At 61.7% G+C, this 17038-nt stretch overlaps 7 protein-coding genes across 7 annotated transcripts; 3 read left to right on the top strand and 4 right to left on the bottom strand.

Annotated features, from left to right (window-relative positions):
• Positions 1-515: 515 nt before the first annotated feature.
• SDRG_11039 (hypothetical protein) lies at positions 516-1103 on the top strand. The gene has a single exon (XM_008617059.1). The coding sequence runs from the start codon at positions 523-525 to the stop codon at positions 1057-1059; it is 537 nt and encodes a 178-aa protein (XP_008615281.1). The 5' UTR covers positions 516-522; the 3' UTR covers positions 1060-1103.
• Positions 1043-5922, bottom strand: SDRG_11038 (hypothetical protein). Its single transcript, XM_008617058.1, has 6 exons — positions 4273-5922; positions 3988-4227; positions 3535-3942; positions 1987-3486; positions 1769-1939; positions 1043-1718 (listed from the first exon to the last, which is right to left on the bottom strand). Exons 1-6 carry the CDS (start codon positions 5800-5802, stop codon positions 1104-1106), a joined length of 4464 nt encoding a protein of 1487 aa, XP_008615280.1. The 5' UTR covers positions 5803-5922; the 3' UTR covers positions 1043-1103.
• A 165-nt stretch (positions 5923-6087) lies between these two features.
• Positions 6088-7424, bottom strand: SDRG_11037 (50S ribosomal protein L4e). Its single transcript, XM_008617057.1, has one exon. It carries the CDS (start codon positions 7338-7340, stop codon positions 6183-6185), a length of 1158 nt encoding a protein of 385 aa, XP_008615279.1. The 5' UTR covers positions 7341-7424; the 3' UTR covers positions 6088-6182.
• Positions 7425-7438: 14 nt separating this feature from the next.
• On the bottom strand, positions 7439-11243 carry SDRG_11036 (hypothetical protein). Its single transcript, XM_008617056.1, has 20 exons — positions 11003-11243; positions 10730-10960; positions 10615-10677; positions 10462-10569; positions 10330-10413; positions 9913-10281; positions 9697-9864; positions 9534-9651; positions 9373-9487; positions 9243-9330; positions 9071-9199; positions 8891-9025; positions 8705-8844; positions 8477-8660; positions 8357-8428; positions 8166-8316; positions 7963-8123; positions 7804-7914; positions 7660-7752; positions 7439-7615 (listed from the first exon to the last, which is right to left on the bottom strand). The coding sequence occupies exons 1-20, from the start codon at positions 11213-11215 to the stop codon at positions 7502-7504; spliced, it is 2847 nt and encodes a 948-aa protein (XP_008615278.1). The 5' UTR covers positions 11216-11243; the 3' UTR covers positions 7439-7501.
• Positions 11244-11771: 528 nt separating this feature from the next.
• Positions 11772-12698, top strand: SDRG_11035 (hypothetical protein; the record flags this gene model as incomplete). The annotated part of the gene is made up of 1 exon (XM_008617055.1): positions 11772-12698. One exon carries the CDS (start codon positions 11772-11774, stop codon positions 12696-12698), a length of 927 nt encoding a protein of 308 aa, XP_008615277.1.
• SDRG_11034 (hypothetical protein) lies at positions 12699-14950 on the bottom strand. The gene is made up of 11 exons (XM_008617054.1): positions 14893-14950; positions 14681-14849; positions 14346-14631; positions 14147-14304; positions 13906-14103; positions 13762-13863; positions 13599-13718; positions 13381-13558; positions 13192-13340; positions 12951-13147; positions 12699-12910 (listed from the first exon to the last, which is right to left on the bottom strand). The coding sequence occupies exons 1-11, from the start codon at positions 14937-14939 to the stop codon at positions 12739-12741; spliced, it is 1776 nt and encodes a 591-aa protein (XP_008615276.1). The 5' UTR covers positions 14940-14950; the 3' UTR covers positions 12699-12738.
• A 465-nt stretch (positions 14951-15415) lies between these two features.
• On the top strand, positions 15416-17032 carry SDRG_11033 (hypothetical protein; the record flags this gene model as incomplete). The annotated part of the gene is made up of 7 exons (XM_008617053.1): positions 15416-15787; positions 15844-16006; positions 16036-16106; positions 16169-16348; positions 16398-16526; positions 16577-16733; positions 16782-17032. The coding sequence occupies 7 exons, from the start codon at positions 15416-15418 to the stop codon at positions 17030-17032; spliced, it is 1323 nt and encodes a 440-aa protein (XP_008615275.1).
• Between the last annotated feature and the right edge of the window lie 6 nt (positions 17033-17038).

Below are 17038 nucleotides of genomic sequence, written 5' to 3'. Positions count from 1 at the left end.
GATCAATCCAACCCCGGCGTTCGGCTCTGAGTGTTCATCGCAGCGAGCTCTGTTCTGGCCTGCTGGACTTGTTCTACAGTAACTTAAAAGATGAGCGCGCCAGCCTTGTCGCTCCAGTATCTCGCTCACATCATTTCAAATATTACATGCAGTCTGAGGCTCAATTCACACATAACGTTACCGTCGCCCTTACCTGGAGGCTACGCCCTTTGAACACCAGCCCGGGGCATAGTAAGCGTGCGAGTTGGCGTGTATGGGACTGCGCTGATGCGACACATCCCGAATCCCAAGGATATGCATAACCTTGCTATTTCTAACACGCATCTCCGGACGTGTTTAGCGCTGGGACGGGCGCTGGGAGGTTGCAGTTGCCTGTTGGGCTCGTTGCCTTGAGTCAGGAGCTCCAAACTCCAGGCCGCGCGCGGATCTGCAATGGCGTGCATTGATTGGCCAATGCATTCTCACGGGCGCTGTGATTGGCTGCGAGTTTGATTGGTGGTCTCTATGCATTTTGGTGGCGCGATGCCATTCGACGAACGAACCCTTTTCGAAGACATGGCTGACCACGATCACTCGCACGACCACGACCACGAGCATGACCACGATCATGACCACCACGAGGACGACTCGATCACGAACAAGGCCGAGAAGAAGTCGCGCAAGGCCATGCAGAAGCTCGGCATGAAGCAGATCCCCGGCATCATCCGCGCCACGATCAAGAAGTCCAAGTCGACGCTCTTCGTCATCTCCAAGCCGGATGTCTTCAAGAGCTCGGCCTCGGAGACGTACGTCATCTTCGGCGAAGCCAAGATCGAGGACCTCAACGCCCAGGCCCAGCAGTTCGCCCAGCAGCAGCAGGCCGCCCCCATCGCCGAGGCCAAGGTCGAGGCTGAGGCCGCCGTCGAGGAGGACGATGCCGAGGTCGATGAGACCGGCGTCGACGCCAAGGACATCCAGCTCGTCATGTCGCAGTCGGGTGTCTCGCGCGCCAAGGCCGTTGCCGCCCTCAAGTCGAACGACAACGACATCGTCAACGCCATCATGGAGCTCACCATGTAAATTCGACGACGAGTTATAACTTAATGTGCTTCGTTCGCGTCTCATCACACTGACTCGGCCGTTGTCTTGAGGTACGACTGGTACGTCCACGTGAGCTGGAAGAGCTTGACGAACTCGAGGTTCTCGAGGCGGAACCACTGCTTGAACGAGTGGGTCTTCTGGCAGCTGCGCAACACAATGTCGTACACGCGGTCGATGGCCGCCATGACGTGCGACGGCTCGTTCGTCACCGCCGCTTCGACCACGAGCTTGCGCAGCTTGGACGGCAGGTGCACGGCAAACGCAGGGTTGGAGGCCTTCTGGAACACGCTCGGGACGTCGGTGTCGACGTGGAGGACGCTGATGCAGCCGCTACAAGCCTTGGCGAGCGGCCAGCGCGAGAGCTGGTACGCGCACTCGCGCCACGTGTCGAGCGAGACGCCGACGATGAACGGCGGCTCGGACGTTGTCGGCGTCTTGTGCTGCGTGTAGAGGCGAAGCAGATCGAGGAGCGAGCTCAGCGAGGCGAGCGAGAGGTAGGGCGCGACGAGGTAGTGCCACTCGAAGGGCTTCAAGAGGTAGAGGAGGACGTAGATCACTTCGTGGACGAGTGTCACGGACGACGACACAACAACGAGAGGCGTCTCGAGCAAGACCGACGAGAGCACCTTGATAAGAACCTATTTGCATTGTATTTTCCTCAAAAACCGAGCGCGACTGGAGGTGGGACCTTGGGACCGAGGAGGCGCAGGACGCGGCTGATGTCGAGCGACGACAGCGTCGGGTTAAGACAGAGTTTGGTCACCTGCGCCCGCCAATCGGCAATGTGCGCGCTGCGGAAGCTCGTCACTTGCAGCGGCTCGTCGCCCGGCTGGACGAGCGCCACCGTATGCGTGGCCGTCTACGCCACAAGGACTCGATCAAATTTGCACTACATTTGCGTCCTACCGGAAGCAAGACACTCCACGGCCATGGTGTCGGCGGCCACGAAGAGGCCGATGACGGCGTGGTCTGCCGGCTCGAGAGGTCGTGGATAAGGCGGAGGTTGGCGACGCGGTACGCAGCGGGCGTGAGGCGGCCGCTCATGTACTTGTGGTCGGCGATCGCGGCTGCGTGCCAGTCGCCCCACGCGCCGTCGAGCGCTTCGTACGACGTAGCGAGAGCCATCGTGTGCTTGCGGTGCTCCTGCGAGCACGCATGCCAGAAGCCTGCGCCGTCAACTTCCAACTCGAGGTCCGTGTCGTCCCACTCGGCATTGGAGCTCGCCGAGCCCTCGTGGCCGACCGGCGCCGAGTAGGACCGGACGCGGGAGACGTCGGGCTGCGGCATCTGCAGCCCGCCGTGCCCGTGCAGCGGCCCCACGTACGCGAACGGCGGGTCGGGCACGGCCGTCACCACGAGGAACGGGTCGTTCGGTCGACGAAACACCGCCGCCATCATGTCTGAGAGCGACGAGAGCGAGAGCTGCTTCTGGTGCGAGTACACGCTGCGCGGCAAGCGACTCCCCGAGGCGGTGCGCGGCGCCAGCATCATCGTGTCGGGCATACATGGCGCCGTGACGTCGTTGCTGTTGGTCCAGTACGTGGTCGCATTCACGCTCCAGTAGAGCCGCTGGAGATCGGTTAAACTCAGAACGTCCGAGGGCGCCGACCACTCGAGACGCGCAAGGTGCGCGCCAATCACCAAGAGCGACGCCACGACGCGCTCGAGCTGCGCCAAGACGCTCGGAGCGAAGGGCAGCAGCGGTTGCCACGGCGTCTCGACCGACGTTGTTTTTCGCAGAAACACTGCTTGGAGAAGGAGCAGCGCCTGTTCGTAGAGCTGGACGATGTCGACGGCGGGAGTCGCCACCTTCCAGCAGCGCACGGTGGCGCTTGCGACGAGGGACCGCACCATGTGCATCGGGCGCGCGGTCTCGCCGGCCAAGACGAGCGCTTGCTTGATGTACGACTCGAGTGGCGCCACGTCCTCGGACGATCGCTCCTCCATCAAGGCGTCGATGAGCACGAGGAGCGCCTTGAGCTGCCGCGCGCTGTCGTTGAGCGTGCGGTAGAGATCAAGCGCCGTCCATACGCGGCTGACCGCTTCGTCGGCGTACGAGCCGGCGAGCGTCCAATGGTGCTCCATGTACGTCTGGAAGGCGCGCTGCTCGTGCGCCGTGAGCAGCCGCAGCATCGGTCCGTCGGCCGGCGTGCTCCAGCGCGAGCTGCTGGCGCGCAAGAGGCCCACCGACTCTTTGAGCGACCGCGCGTGCAAGGCAAAGAGGCACCGCGCACCGTAGAGCGCGACGTCGGCCTGTTCGCGCACTGTGCTGGCCTTGGCGGTCGCGAGGCCAAGCCAGAAGCTCGCGCGGTGGCACTGCGCCTTGTACAAGTAGCACCGGAAGCGACACCGAATGTAGCGGAAGGAGCCCATAATCTCGAGCGCGTACCGGTGGTCCTTGGCGTCCTAACACGCACAACATAGTAGTACTTGGTGGCAGGCGAGAGCGCATACGGTGGCCTCGGCCTCGATCGTCCGCAGCATCGAGAGACAGAGCTCGAGCTGGCGCATCTTGAGCGCGTCTTCCGCGACGAGGAGGGTGAGCGCGACGCGCTTGCCGCGGGGCAGCTTGATGCGGTACGTGGTCTCATACGCGAGGAGGTACTGGAGCACAGCGAGCGCATCTTGCCAGCGGCCCGTCGCGCGGTACACGTCGCGGAGACACAAGTGCAGCGAGATCATGTGCTGCAGCCAGCCGTCAAGGTCGTGCTGGAGCTTGAAGTGGAAGCAGCGCGGCGGCAATGGCGAGAGGCACGGCGGCGGCAAGTTGGGCACCGTCGGGTCCTGGAGGGCGACGAACGCGGCGGCGAGTCGCGTCTCCGCGACCTGGAACTGGCACTGCTGGAGCAAAATGCCGGTGATCTGAGAGCCATGAGTATCAGCTGCGTCGACAAAGAAAGAGTGTACCATTTGCACGATGTAGACAAACTCGTGGCAGTTCTCGAGCTCTTTTGTCCACTGGAGGACGCGGTCGTGGTAGACGAGCGCGCGGTCGAGGTCGCCTTCGTGCAAGCAGACGCTCGAGCAGAGCCGATCGAGCTTCTCGTACCCGCGGCGGTTGACAAACTCAAAGCAGTAGACGCGAGCCGCGCTCTCGTACGCTGCGATCGCGAACGGGTACTTCTTGTTGTGCTGCATGGCCGCGCCCTACGAGAATGGGCTAAGATCGACAAGTACGCAGGTGGCACGCACGAGGAGCTCGAGCGTGTCGCGGCCAAACGGACCGAGGACGCCCTGCCGCTGGGACGGTCCGTGGAGGAAGGCGAGGCCGTACCCGACGTCGAGGAGCCGGAGGCCTTCCATCGCGAGCGCTTCGCAGAGGGTCGGCGTCGAATGCAGCATGGACCGCCCGAGCACATGTGCGCACTTGGCCTTGAGCAAAATATCGTGGGGCATCTCAAGACGCGCGTAGAGACTCTCGAGCCACTCGAGCCGGTGGACGCCGTCTTGTTCGAGCAACTGCATTGACGACGGCGCGTCACTCGCGTGTAGTACGGGTGGCAGGTCGTCGCTAAAAATGCTTGGTATCGGCGTGTCGTACAGCGGACTGCGGCGGTCGGCCATGGCTTGGACGTCGCAGAGGACGGCCACTTGGATCGCCGTCGAGCTCGTGCCCAGACTCAGCAGTCCCATGTCCAGCGCCACTGTGATTGGTAAGGACGTCGGATCGTCGGCGACCGCCAAGAGCGCGAGATACCGCAGGGCGACGGTCCGCCCGAGGCCATGTTCGATCGGCAGCGCGACGCTTGTGTCGAGAACGAGGTCGATCTGCCATGCATACGTGGCGCCCTCGTAGAAGGCCCAGTGGTGCAGCACGTACCGGCACTCGAGTAGCGCCCAGATAGCGTGCCACGCAGGGTAGAGCCGGCCACAGATGGCCGCATACTCGGCAAAGAGGAGGTGGTTCTCATTCGGCAGCAGCGCTTCGATCGCGAGCTGTAAGAACTCCATGCTCCAGCCGCCAAGGATGTACGCATCGGCGTCGCACCCCACAAGGAGAGACGACTCGAGCTCAAGGTCGCGGAAGTAGCCTTCCAGAAGCTTTTTCGCGTCAAGCACGCGACGCCGGCGGATGCAATGGGAGAGGCGCGCGCCAAAGGTGGCGTGCGAGAGGCGCATGGCCGCGATGCCACCCTTGGCGTGCAGGAAGATCTCGCTGTCGCACGGCGTCAACCACGGAGCTTCTTCGGCCAACGCTGCTTCGTCTTTGGTCTGGACGATGTTCTGGAGCCAGTCGTGGAGCTGGGCTTCGTTGAACGCGGGAAAACCGTCGGCCTCGAGAGTCAAGAGCGGCGTCGCGCGCACCGCGGCCAGCGGCGGCGGCCCACTCGGCGCGTTGCGGAAGCACGCGTGCGCATTCTCGAGAAGCTTCTGAGAGTCGGGTAAGCATGGAGCGGTCAGCGTCGCACGCTTGGCGTCGGGCGAGCTCGGCGCGAGGCGGTCGTCAAGAGGCGCGGGCGGCGCCCCGAGGAGGTCGACGTTGGGCAGCAGCGATCGGAAGAACGAGTTGTTCTCTTCGCGCTGGGATGCATACCCATCATAGTCGAGCGTCGTGCATGTGAGCTCCTTGTCCCAGTCTTCAATGTCATCCTCGTCCTCGTCCTCATCGTTGCTCGTCGTCTTGGTTGGTGCGATGGTCGGTCGCGGGTCCATCGAGAGCGCAAAGTCGCCGGACCAGTCTTCCATCTCTTCCGCGAAGCGGCCGTGGAGCAGTCGGTCCATCCCGCGCCCGCCGGCGTCGAAATAGAACTCTGCGGAAACCTTCGGCGTTTGGAAAATCCAAATTTTGAGCGCCGGAGCGTTTTGACGCGCATTTTCCACGCGTGTCTTTCTGTTTTTCACTTGTTTCGCACGTCGAAACAGTATGCTCGGATAGGGAAGGCACGTGTGTAAAACGGTGTAAAACACGTTGGATACGGCGGTTTCGTGCCACGTCATGGATGTAGTCAGTCGATGAGTCGACTAACTAAACTAGTCGACCACCAGCGACGAGACAAACACAAGGGATAATGACACAACAACCATGCATGTTGATCCATGAAGAATTAACAGCGCGTGGTGGCTGCGGAAGCTGCTGACTTCCTGTGGTCTCAAGGAACAACTTAGTCCGAGGCGTTCTTGGCGAAGAGAGCCTTCGACTGAGCCTTGCGCTTGGGGTCGTTCTTCGTCGACTTGATGTTGCGCTTGGCGGCGACGAGGGCACCCTTCTTCTCCTTGCGGAGGGCTTCGGCGCGGAGCTCGGCACGGCGGGCGACAAGCGTGTACGGGTTGAGCTTGACCATGGCGCCGAGGTTCTTGAGCGGGTTCTTCTTGTGAGCACGGCGCGTGTTCTTGTAGATACCGGCGCGGATGACCGACTGGATTTCATCCGAGTTAATCAGACGGCCCAAGTTGGCGTTCGTCATGACGTGGCGCGGGAGCGTGTAGTCCGACTTGACGGCCGACTTCTTGGTGTACGTGCCGTAGATCGTGTCGAGCTGCTCAAAGGCGGACTTGGTCCAGACGATGAAGCGGCCGACGTGACCACCGGGGGCGAGGCTCAAGAGGTTGAGGCGCTCGACCGGGACGAGCTCGATACCCGGGATGTTGCGGAAGGCCTTCTCGATGCCGTTGGCGTGGGCGTAGACGAAGAGGGGGCCCTTCTTCAACGAGTAGCGACGGTTGCGGCTCTTGCCACGGCCCGTGCGGATCTTCTTCGAGTCCTTGACCTTCTCGACATCGGCGTGGGCACCGATCTTGGCGAGGATCTTCATGGCGGCGGCCGTCTTCTGCGTCGACTCAACCGAGTCGTCGAGGACGAGCGGGATCTCCGAGACCTGCTCGATGCGGTGACCGCGGGCGAGGACAAGCGAAGGCACGGCCGAAGCAGCGAGAGCCGACGCCACGGCGAAGCGGCGCTGGTTCACGTTGATCTTGCGGTGCCACTTGCGCCAGATGCGCGTGGGCGCGAACATGCGGCCCGAACGACACATGTTACCGAACGCACCCTGGCCGGCACGCTGGGTACCGCCGCCCGAGATACGGGGAATACGCGCGACAGCGCGGCCCGTGCCCCACGACTCGGCCGAGTGCTGGTGGCCGGCCTTGCGCGAGACGGCGTACGCCTGGCGGTTGTTCTTGTTCATCTGGGTGTGCACGAAGGTGACGACGTCCGGGCGGATGGGCGCCGTGAGGACCGCGGGGAGCGCGATCTGCGAGACGACCTTGACGGCCTCGTCGGCGATCGAGAGCACAGAGACAACGGGGCGAGCAGCAGCCATGTTGGTAGAAAAGTCGCTGGTGCTAAGACGGACGAATTTTCGAATGACCTCGAGTCCGCCACCGGCAAACGATTGGTCAGCGGCCACGGAGCGTCTCATTGGCGGAAAAGCACCGGTATTTTTGAGCTTACGGATACGTGGTCTACTTTATCCGTACAACATCATGGCAGCTTGGCGAGGAGCGACGTGAGCCGCGCCATGGACGGGACAAGCTCCATGTCGTAGCAGTCTTTGGCCATCGCGCCGAACGTGGCATGCTGCTCGAGCACGACCGTCTACAGGCAGTACATGCATGAGATGAGCGACGGAGATGGTGTACCTGCAGCGACTGGCTCACGACGGTGACCATGCTCGGGCTGTGGCTCAGATGCTTCTTGAGCCGATCACCAATGTGCTTGATGGCCTTCTCGAGCTAGTATGGGAATGGTCAGCGTGCCATATATGCGAGGGCGTGAGGACGGACGGTTTGGTTGGTGGCCTCGAGCGTCTTGCGCACGTCGTGCTTGGAGACGTGGAACTGGACTTCGCCGACGGGCACGCTCGAGAGCAAGCGCGCGATCGACTCAAAGATGGCCTACACGACCATGGTCATTCGCAGTGCAGAGATGGACGAGTTGGCTACGATGTATTGGTCGCACTCGCAGCGCCAGAGCCACGCCGCGTACGCCGCCAAGTTCTTATTGTACTCATCGTAGACGAGCTGCGTGTACTTGAGCACGACGTCCGAGTGGCCGCCGTGGAGGCTCAGCGCCGTCAGCTTGTCGTGCATGAAATGGTAGTTTTCTAGCCGACCATGAAGGCCCGAGGCGCATGCAGTGTGTCTACCGAGGCGCACGAGGTGGCTGTACTTGGGCTTGGTCGTCGCCGCCTTCTCGAGCCACGCAAAGAGACCCGTGACGAGGCGGTCGTAGATCGGTGCCAAGATGGCCTCGTCATGGGCGCCATCGCCTGCGCCTTCGAGACGCCCGATCAGCGTCTATACGCCGATGAAGCACCACCACAAGAGCACACTGCACCATCATCTTTTGAACGGGCCCGAGGACGCCGACGAGGCGCGTGTCCGGGTGTATGTGTTCCAGCCAAGCTTCCTAAACGGCCGCGCTCAGAAAGAGAGGCACGAGCAACCTCGTCACAACCTGCTCTTCAATGTACTTGGAGAAGACGCGCTTGAGGTGGAGCTGCAAGTAGAGAAGCGTGTTGGTCACAAAGTCACTCTTGACGTCGCTGGCCGCGACTTGCGCCGTGACGATCATCGACAAGGCTTCCATCATGTTGCTGTGCACGCCGGCCTCAGCAAAGTCGATCAGCCGCTTGAGCATTCTATCGTTGTCCATGCGACGATGAGAGGCGCGAGCGATCCGTACTTTTCAAACACAGCCTCCATCATGCTCGTGAGCTCTGGCGGCTCGCACTTGGCCTTGCGCTGTCCCGCGATGCCTGGTCCGTCACTGTGAAAGAACATGCCTTGCACAAACGCTTGCTCGGACGCGCACAACGGCAGCACCTACGGTGCCATAGTGAGATACAGGCAGCTCGCCACACGGCGCTACGTGATCGAGGCCTTGCTTGAGCAGCTGCGACGCGGTAATGGTCGAGGCCACTTCGGGCGCGTGCGAGAACGACAGCGTGAGGCTCCACGACGACGACTTGCCCGGCAGACTTGTCGCCGCCTTGGCCTTGGGCAGCTTCGCACGAGCAGTCGGTCGACGCATTTTGGAGGAGACGCGTACCTTTTCTTTGAGTGCGCGAAAGACCGTCTGGACGTGCGGCCCGTAGATCTGCGCCACGTGCTTGGCGTAAATATCGCGGAGGTGCGTCGTGGCGCGTCCGCTGAGCACACTCACGCTGGAACAGAGTTCCTACCGCTCGTTGGTTTCTCAGTGGTGAGTGTGACGACGCTACCTTGTACTTGCTGAGCTCGCGATGGAGCGTGTCGTTGCAAAAGCTCCAGTCGGCGTCGTCGGCGCTCGCCGTACTGGGGCTGCGCACACTACACCACACTGCCTCCTAATCTGCACACCGGAATGACTACCGGCTGTCCTTTGGCGGGAGTGCCGAGGCCTCGCGGTCGCGGCCAAAGACGTGGAGGGTCTTGCGCGGCATGTCGTTGGCCGAGCTCACGGACTGCCGTCGGTTCTGCGCCTTTTCTAGTCGTCATAGGAGTGGGTAGGATGATACGACGCGTCAACTGACCTTGGAGACACGCTTTGACGCGCTGCTGAAGAAAGAGGTCGAGGCCGCCCGCGAGCTTTTCACTAAAGTTGCTCCCGATCGCGACAAACTCGTCCCGCCGAGCTTGGAACGCGGCCATCTACATGCCGTCAGAGGGCTTCTGAACGCAAGAAGAGAGGCATACGTGCTTGGCCGGGTACGCGTCGACAGACTTGATGGCGGCGTCCACGCGCTGGACTGCGGCGACGATGGTCGCAAGAACACTCGGGTCGGCTTCGGGGCTGTTTTGGGTCGGGAAGATGCCGACGGGCTTGAGAAGCGGTCCGAGGAGCTCCCGCGGGACGTCGACGGCCTGCTTGTCATTCGCACGGTCCGACTTGACACATTGATACTAATATACCTCGATGAGGGTTCGAAGGGCGCCTTCGAGCGCGACGCTGTTCTTGAAGTGAACCTCCATTTGGCTGTTGAGCGACTCGAACTGCGCCATGTTGGCGGACGTGTTGCCGAGCGTAGTGTCGGCGTCTTCGGTCCACTTTTCGGCCATCTTGACTTCGCGCAGGACGCCATCAATGGCTGCGAGGAGTGGGTCCATCGCCTTCTTCTCGTCGCCATTCGACGTGCCCTGGAACGTCAGGAGAAACTCCATGTTGGCGTCGTCCAGCAGTCGCAAGCGGTCGTGCCACGCGGCTTCGACCGACTCGACCGACGCCGTGTCCCAATCGACGGTCGCGAGGAGCGCGACGGCATCGGCCACCTCGATCGACTTCTACAATTTGTCGATCGCCCCGCAGATAGAATGTGGCGTAGGTCGTACGGTCACTGTGGTGTCTTTGGCGGGCGATGCCGGGGCCTCCAGTACGTCCCAGCTGCGGCGTCGCTCGGTGTGCTGCGGCGTTTGCTAGGCGTATGCTTGGTCCATGCGATGGCGTGACGAGCGGCAGCGTACCTGAAAGGCGAGCAAGTCCACATCGAGCCCGTACTTGCCTGCAAGGTCGTTTGCGGTCGCGAGCTCGGCCAGCTCTTGCAGCGAAAACGTCGACTCGGCCACGACATGCTACGTCTCCAATAGAAACGATGTGGCAGACGAGGACGCACGCACCTGCGTATCGACGTACAAGGCAGAGAGCGCCCAAACAAACTCCTTCATGGCCGTCGGCGACTCCTACGATACGCATTCGGTTGGCGCAGAGGCGATGGCGACGACGACGACGAACGCTGGCATGGGCAACCCAATGGAACGGCTCGTTGGCGTCCTTATTGTCGCGGAACTTGAGGCGAAAGCTGCCGCGCGGATAGCTCACAACGTCCTCGGAGCAGTCCTCGAGCGACTCGAGGTCGTCGAGCGCCCACGTCTTCCGGCAGTCGATCGTGTAGTTGGCTTGGAAGTTTACATAGTGGAGCTGGCCCACGACCTTGGTCGCGCCATTCTCGACCACATCGTGCGTCTACCTTGCATGTTCATATGCACGAGAGGCCTTGCGCAGTACCGTCATGCAGAGGAGCTTGCAGGTCGAGTTGCCAAAGGAGCCAAACATGCGCTTGGCCGACGTCGTCTTGAGCTTCTTGACGTGGAGGAAGGCGACGACATGCTTGCGCACATGCTTCTCCTTGGTCTTCTCTGGAGCTTTCGCCGCCTGGAAATGGGCGTGCAGCGTGTGCTGGATGTCGGCGCGGGGCACGAGGTGCTTCTTGGGCTCCATCGCGATCTTTGTACTAACACTATTTCCGCGATATCTTTCGAAAATAATGTGACATTGCAGTTACCGCGTTCGTTACATGCGCCCGGCCGGCCCTTTACCTGAGGGCTTTGGACGTGGATTGTGGAGGTCAAAGCCATATATATGGGTCAAAGCGGTCGAGTCAAGGGCAAATAGCTGGGCAAATAGCTATATTAATCGGTGGTCGCGCTGAAAGGAACCGCAGTAACACGGGAAGCCTTCGCAGGCCACCTCTGGCGCCAGCGTAAAAGATCTTCTTTTTCGATTAAAAGAACGGTATGTATTAAAAGAACACAGCGCCCACGGGGGCCGCCGCGTCGTCCCGCGACGTCCACGCGTGTGTATTTATATCGAGAAGAAAGCGAGCAATATGCGAGTTGAGTATACTTGTACGAGCGGGCCGGCGTCGGAGGAGGGAGCCCGGCCCAACCACCGAAGTTCGAAACCGAAGCGAAAGTGTATCTTCGATCTTCGGGCGCCGGGGGTTTTGGCGGTCCGAGCGTATTTTTGGGTTGGCTCGTTCTTGGATCTCGGGGATATGACGAAGGAAGCAGCGCGCAGCCGGACGCTGGCCGAGCACTGGGCCTCGATCAAGTGGCCGATGGTGGGCTTCCAGGGCGCCTGCCATGTGCTCGCGGCCATCGGCCTCTTCTACGTGCCAACGTGCCAATGGAAGACGTGGCTCTTCGCGGCCGTGCTCGCCGAGTTCTCGATCCTCGGCGTCACCGCAGGCGTCCACCGCCTCTGGACGCACAAGAGCTACCAGGCCCACTGGACCGTGCGCCTCTTCCTTATGCTCTGCTTTAGCGTCTCCAACCAAGGCGCAATCGTCGAATGGGTCCGCGACCACCGCATTCACCACAAGTACTCGGAGACCGACGCCGACCCGCACACGGCCAGCCGCGGCCTCTTCTTCGCCCATATTGGCTGGTTGCTCACGAAGGAGCACCCCAAGTTTACGGAAGCCTGCAAGACGACGTCGTGCGACGATCTCCTCGACGACTGGGTCGTGCAGTTGCAGCTCGCGGGCTCGCCGTACTCGGACCTCGTCTGCAGCTTTATCTTTCCGACGCTCGTGGCCTACTATGGCTGGAACGAAGACGTATTGCATGCACTGCTCGTCGCGGGCTTTGTGCGGTACGTCTTCATCTTGCACTGCACGTGCCTCGTCAACAGCGTCGCCCACTTCTACGGCTCGACGCCATACGACCCCAACATCCACCCGACCGAGAACCGGTGGGTCGCGCTCCTCACGGTGGGCGAAGGCTGGCACAACTGGCACCACACGTTCCCGTACGACTACGCCTGCAGCGAGCTCGGCGCGAAAGGCCAGTACAACCCCTCCAAGATGTTCATTGACGCGTGCGCCTCGATCGGGCTCGTCTCGGGCCGGAAGCGCGCGCTCCATGCATGGCAGACCAAGCAGCACAAGCTCTACGCCCAGCACGAAGCCAAGCAGTTTTAGTTGTGGCATGTAAGACGACGGCAATTCATTTGCATGCGTGTTATCCTCGCGTCTGAAGCTGCGCCACGAGCGCCTTGTTCTCATCGCGGACCAGCGCCAAGTCGGCTTCGATCTGGTCGCAGTTGGCCACGTTGAGGCGGTTGGAGAGCTGCGCGATCCAGTTGGAGAGGTCGCGCGTCTGGTTCTCGCGCTTCCCACCGTCGTTGACGCATCTAGCCAAAGTTGAGCGAAGCGGTGCCGAGCCAGACGCACCGAATGAGCTCGTCAAAGAGCTCGCGAATCGTCGTAAAGAGGCGGTAGCACTCGACGTACTGCGTGCGCTTGTCGCTCTTGTGACTCGCGTCGTTGGCCGCGTGGAAGAGCCGCTCCTCCGCGATCGCCTCGCTGCGCTTGAGCTTCTCGGACGAGACGTTGATGTGCTTCTGGACCAGCCGAATGTCGTGCAGAATCTAGAGCCATGTCAGCCTCTCCAGATGGCAGAGACGGGACGTACCTTGGCGATGTCGGCCTTTTGCTTGTGCACCTGCTTGATGATGTCCATGATGCGCGACGTGTACACGCTGCGGTTGATCGACTTGGGCGCGGCCGCGTACTTGCGCTGAAGTGCTTCGCGCTGCGTCTTCTTTTGCCCGACGCTCTCGACTACCCGCGCCATGAACCAGCAGTCTCATGCTCGGTGTACCTAAGCTCGTCAGCTCGTCACGGTACGCAGTGATCGTGTCGTGGAGGCGGCGGCAGTCAGCTTCGTAAGCGCACTCCGCTTCGGACTGGGCCGCGATCGCAGCGTCCAACGGGGCACGGTGCATCGCCCACTCGACCGACAGCGCGGCCAGTCGCTTCGTGCTGGCGTCGCACATCGCCTACTCAGGCTTCGAGAAGCGTGCACCCAAGCTCGCGCACCTGGAGTTTGGCCATGTTCTTCGATGCATCCGCCACCATATCGAGGGTCTGTTGCCGAATGTCGACGTCGTGCTCGAGCGCAGTGAGCTCTGCCTCGACGGATTGCTGGTGGGTAGCGACCTACGTCACTGTTCGCGGCAGTGCGACCTTTGGTTGGGCGTACCGCGGCCTGGTGCTTCGTCGCGAGCGTGATTTGCGCCTCAAGCTGCTCGACTGTCGCAGCTGTAGCCTCGTACTGGCTTTGCAGAGCGAGCACGTGAGCTTTCTACAGAGCGCGGTAGGTATCGAGCGATGCGGCGACGCACACCTGGGCATCGAGAGCCGCCGTGTCGACGTGGACAGCGACCGGTCGCCATGTCGCCACACGACTGTCTGCGGGTTCGGAGGCAGGCAGCGGGACGGCCTCTCGAACAGGCGATGGCGTGCTAGAAGAAGCAACAGACAACGGGGCGACGGGCGGCGCCAGAGCAAGCGACTGCAAGGCAGCGGTCACCCCGATAGGCACCTAGGGCTGTCCTAAACGAGGTCACTTGACCAAGGACGCGTACCGAGGATGATACGTTGGACAAGAGCGCTGCGCGTGACGCATGCCCGTCATCTCTCGCGCTGGCTTCGTTTAGCGCTAGGAGCGAAAGCTGCTTGTGCTGAGATACGAGCTTCGCGTCGGTCGCAAGAGGCTGCTTGGTCGCGACATAGGTGCTGCGCGCTGTGTGGCGTAAGCTATGCACTAGACAAGCATGCGCGTACCCAAGGTGGCGCTCGTGCGGAAAAAGTCGGGTAGCGGCGAGGCCCGGGGCATCGTAGCCATCGCGTTGGGAGCAAGCTCCGACGACGACGGGGCAGGCGCTTGCATCCAGAACGAGAGTGCGTCTGCGAGCGTCTTCCGCACCTGCATCTCGGGCGACGCTTCGTCCATGTCATCGCGCTCGACCTTTGGAAGCTTCTGCACGAGCCAGAGCAGGAGCTGGCGGGTGTCGTACTCGCTCGGGTACAGCAAGTGGTTGTAGCCGCAGTCGCCATTGTATCCATGCGCCTACCACCAGCACCATGAGCGGCGACAGCGCAATCATCCATGCACGTGCTTTAATCCGCTCCGCAAAGGCTGCGGCTAGGCGATGCCGCTGGGCGACCCCCTTTGGGTACGGGGCGGCCACATCGCTCGCGCCATCGATTCGCCCGAGGCCCCAGGCCACGAGAGGGACGAGGTCTTCGCCCGCCATGGCGCCAATCCGCGGCAGCTCCTTGGACCATCTAGCACGACTTGATGCACGACGAGGCTCCTCGCCGCACGTACCCGCTCTGCGCCAGCGTCTGCGCGATCAGGTTGTCCGCTTCGTCCATCGCTCGAAAAGATATCGAAAGTAGACGCCAGAGAGAGCCCATTCATTGGCCAAAATACAAGATTTTCAACCAATCCAAAGGCACAACTGCACTGCACTTGGCTCAACGCTAGCGCAGCCAGCGACTAGCGTACTGCCCAAACGTGCTGCAGTGCTCATGGCACCAACGTCGCTGTACTCAACGCGGCCAGCTATTAGCAATTGCGAATCGTATACAGTGTATGGCGACGAAAACAGTGGAACGGCGCTGGTGAAATGGGCTCGCCAGGCTCCGACAACCCAGTGGCTGCGCCGACACGGGCCGCAACACTAGCACCAAGCGAGCGCAGCAGTACCTTGCACCAAGCGCTCCGCGATGGTGAGCTCGCATTGCTGGCGCGAGGTGGATCTTGGGCCTGGCGATGGCGCCGCCGGATACCATCTTTTTATCCGAACAGCCAACGACCATCCAATTAAAAATCTTATTGCGCGGCCAAGATGATGCTCAGCAGCAACGAGCGCGACTTCCTCGTCGCGGCCTTGAAGAACCAAAAGTCCGAGAACGCGGTCCAGCGCGCCGATGGCCGTGGCCTCCTCGAGTTCCGCCGCATGAACCTCTCGCTGCGCCGCAGCATGCACGAGTCCCAGAGCGAGTGCGAGTTGCAGCTCGGCCGGACGCGCGTGCTGGCAGTCGTCTCGGGCGAAGTCGTCGCGCCGTTCCCGGACCGACCGACCGAAGGCTTTCTTCAGTTTAGCGTCGAGCTCTCGCCAATGGGCGCGGCGATCTTTGAGCACAAGCAGGCCCACAAGGCATGGTCGGCCGAGCTCTCACGCATCGTTGAGCGCTCGATCCGCGACTGCAAGGCTCTCGTAATCTACACCCCGTGCATGTATCGCATGGCATACGACCTTCTTCTGTGCGCTAGGACACGGAAGCGCTGGCGATCGTGGCGGGCGAGAGCGTCTGGGCCATCAAGTGCACGATCCACGTGCTCGACCACGGCGGCAACCTCGTCGACGCCGTCTCGATCGCGTCGATCGCAGCGCTCATGCACTTTCGTCGCCCCGAGACGCTGAGTGCGTCCTTGCGTTCGATCTCTTGGCGCTCATTCGGAGAGTAGACGACCCGGACTGCGCGCTCATCCCGCTCAGCTTGCACCACATCCCAGTGTCCATCTCGTTTAGCTTTGTGCAGCTGGACGCTGTACGCCCGCTCTTGTGTCAAGCGGGTACTGATGGGACCATGCGTAGAACGACCAGGACGACCCGGTCGTGCTCATTGACCCGACGGACCGCGAAGAAAAGGTCGTCGACGGCGCGATCACGTACACGTTCAACTCGTTCCGGGAACTCTGCGCCGTCCACAAGATTGGCGGCGTCTCGATCTCGACCGACGTTGTGCTGCGCTGTGCCAACATTGCCGCGGCCAAGGTGCGCGCTCTTGCACCTCGTAGGCTCGACCAAACGCTCGTTTCTGCAGGCGGAGGAGCTGACCGACATGCTCAAGGAGGCCACCGAGACGGCCGACCGCGACGCGATCGAGCAGCGCCGGGCCCTCTTGCGCGGCAAGGAGTTTCACGACAAGTCGGTCGCCGCCCTCTCGACCCAAGTACGACCCAACTTGGTGCGCTACTGGAGGTACTAGCGTGCGATGTGTAGAGGGCTGTGCCGCTCGACGTGTCGGGCCTCGACAAGGCCATGGAAGAGATCGTGGACTTTGCGACGCTGCATGCGCCGATTCCGCTGCGCAACGACGACCCCGCGGTTAAGAAGGCGGCGACGCGCGAGCTCATGGCGTCGCTCGAGTCGTCCACAGGTAGGCCGCTGCACGACAGGGACCTCGGGACGAAGAACAAGTATGTAGAAGGTCTCGCCATCACGCAGGCCGCGCGCGACCACTTTCATCAGCTGACGCAGACGGTCCACGTGGCACCCAAGCCGGTGATGGCCGACACCAAGATGCACGACAGCGACAGCGACGAAGAAGAGGACGTCGTCATGCATGTGCAGAGCGAGTACTTGCCGTCGCCGCCCAAGAAGGTAGCGCCGGCGGTCGAGGACGATAGCAGCAGCTCGGACGAGGAAGACTTGGCAGCCGCCATCAAGCGCAAGTAGTGGTAG

The sequence above is a fragment of the Saprolegnia diclina genome (assembly GCF_000281045.1).
Source record: "Saprolegnia diclina VS20 unplaced genomic scaffold supercont1.38, whole genome shotgun sequence".
NCBI lineage: Eukaryota > Oomycota > Saprolegniomycetes > Saprolegniales > Saprolegniaceae > Saprolegnia > Saprolegnia diclina.
Note: the sequence above shows the minus strand (reverse complement) of the source record. Positions and strands in the feature narration are given on the sequence as shown.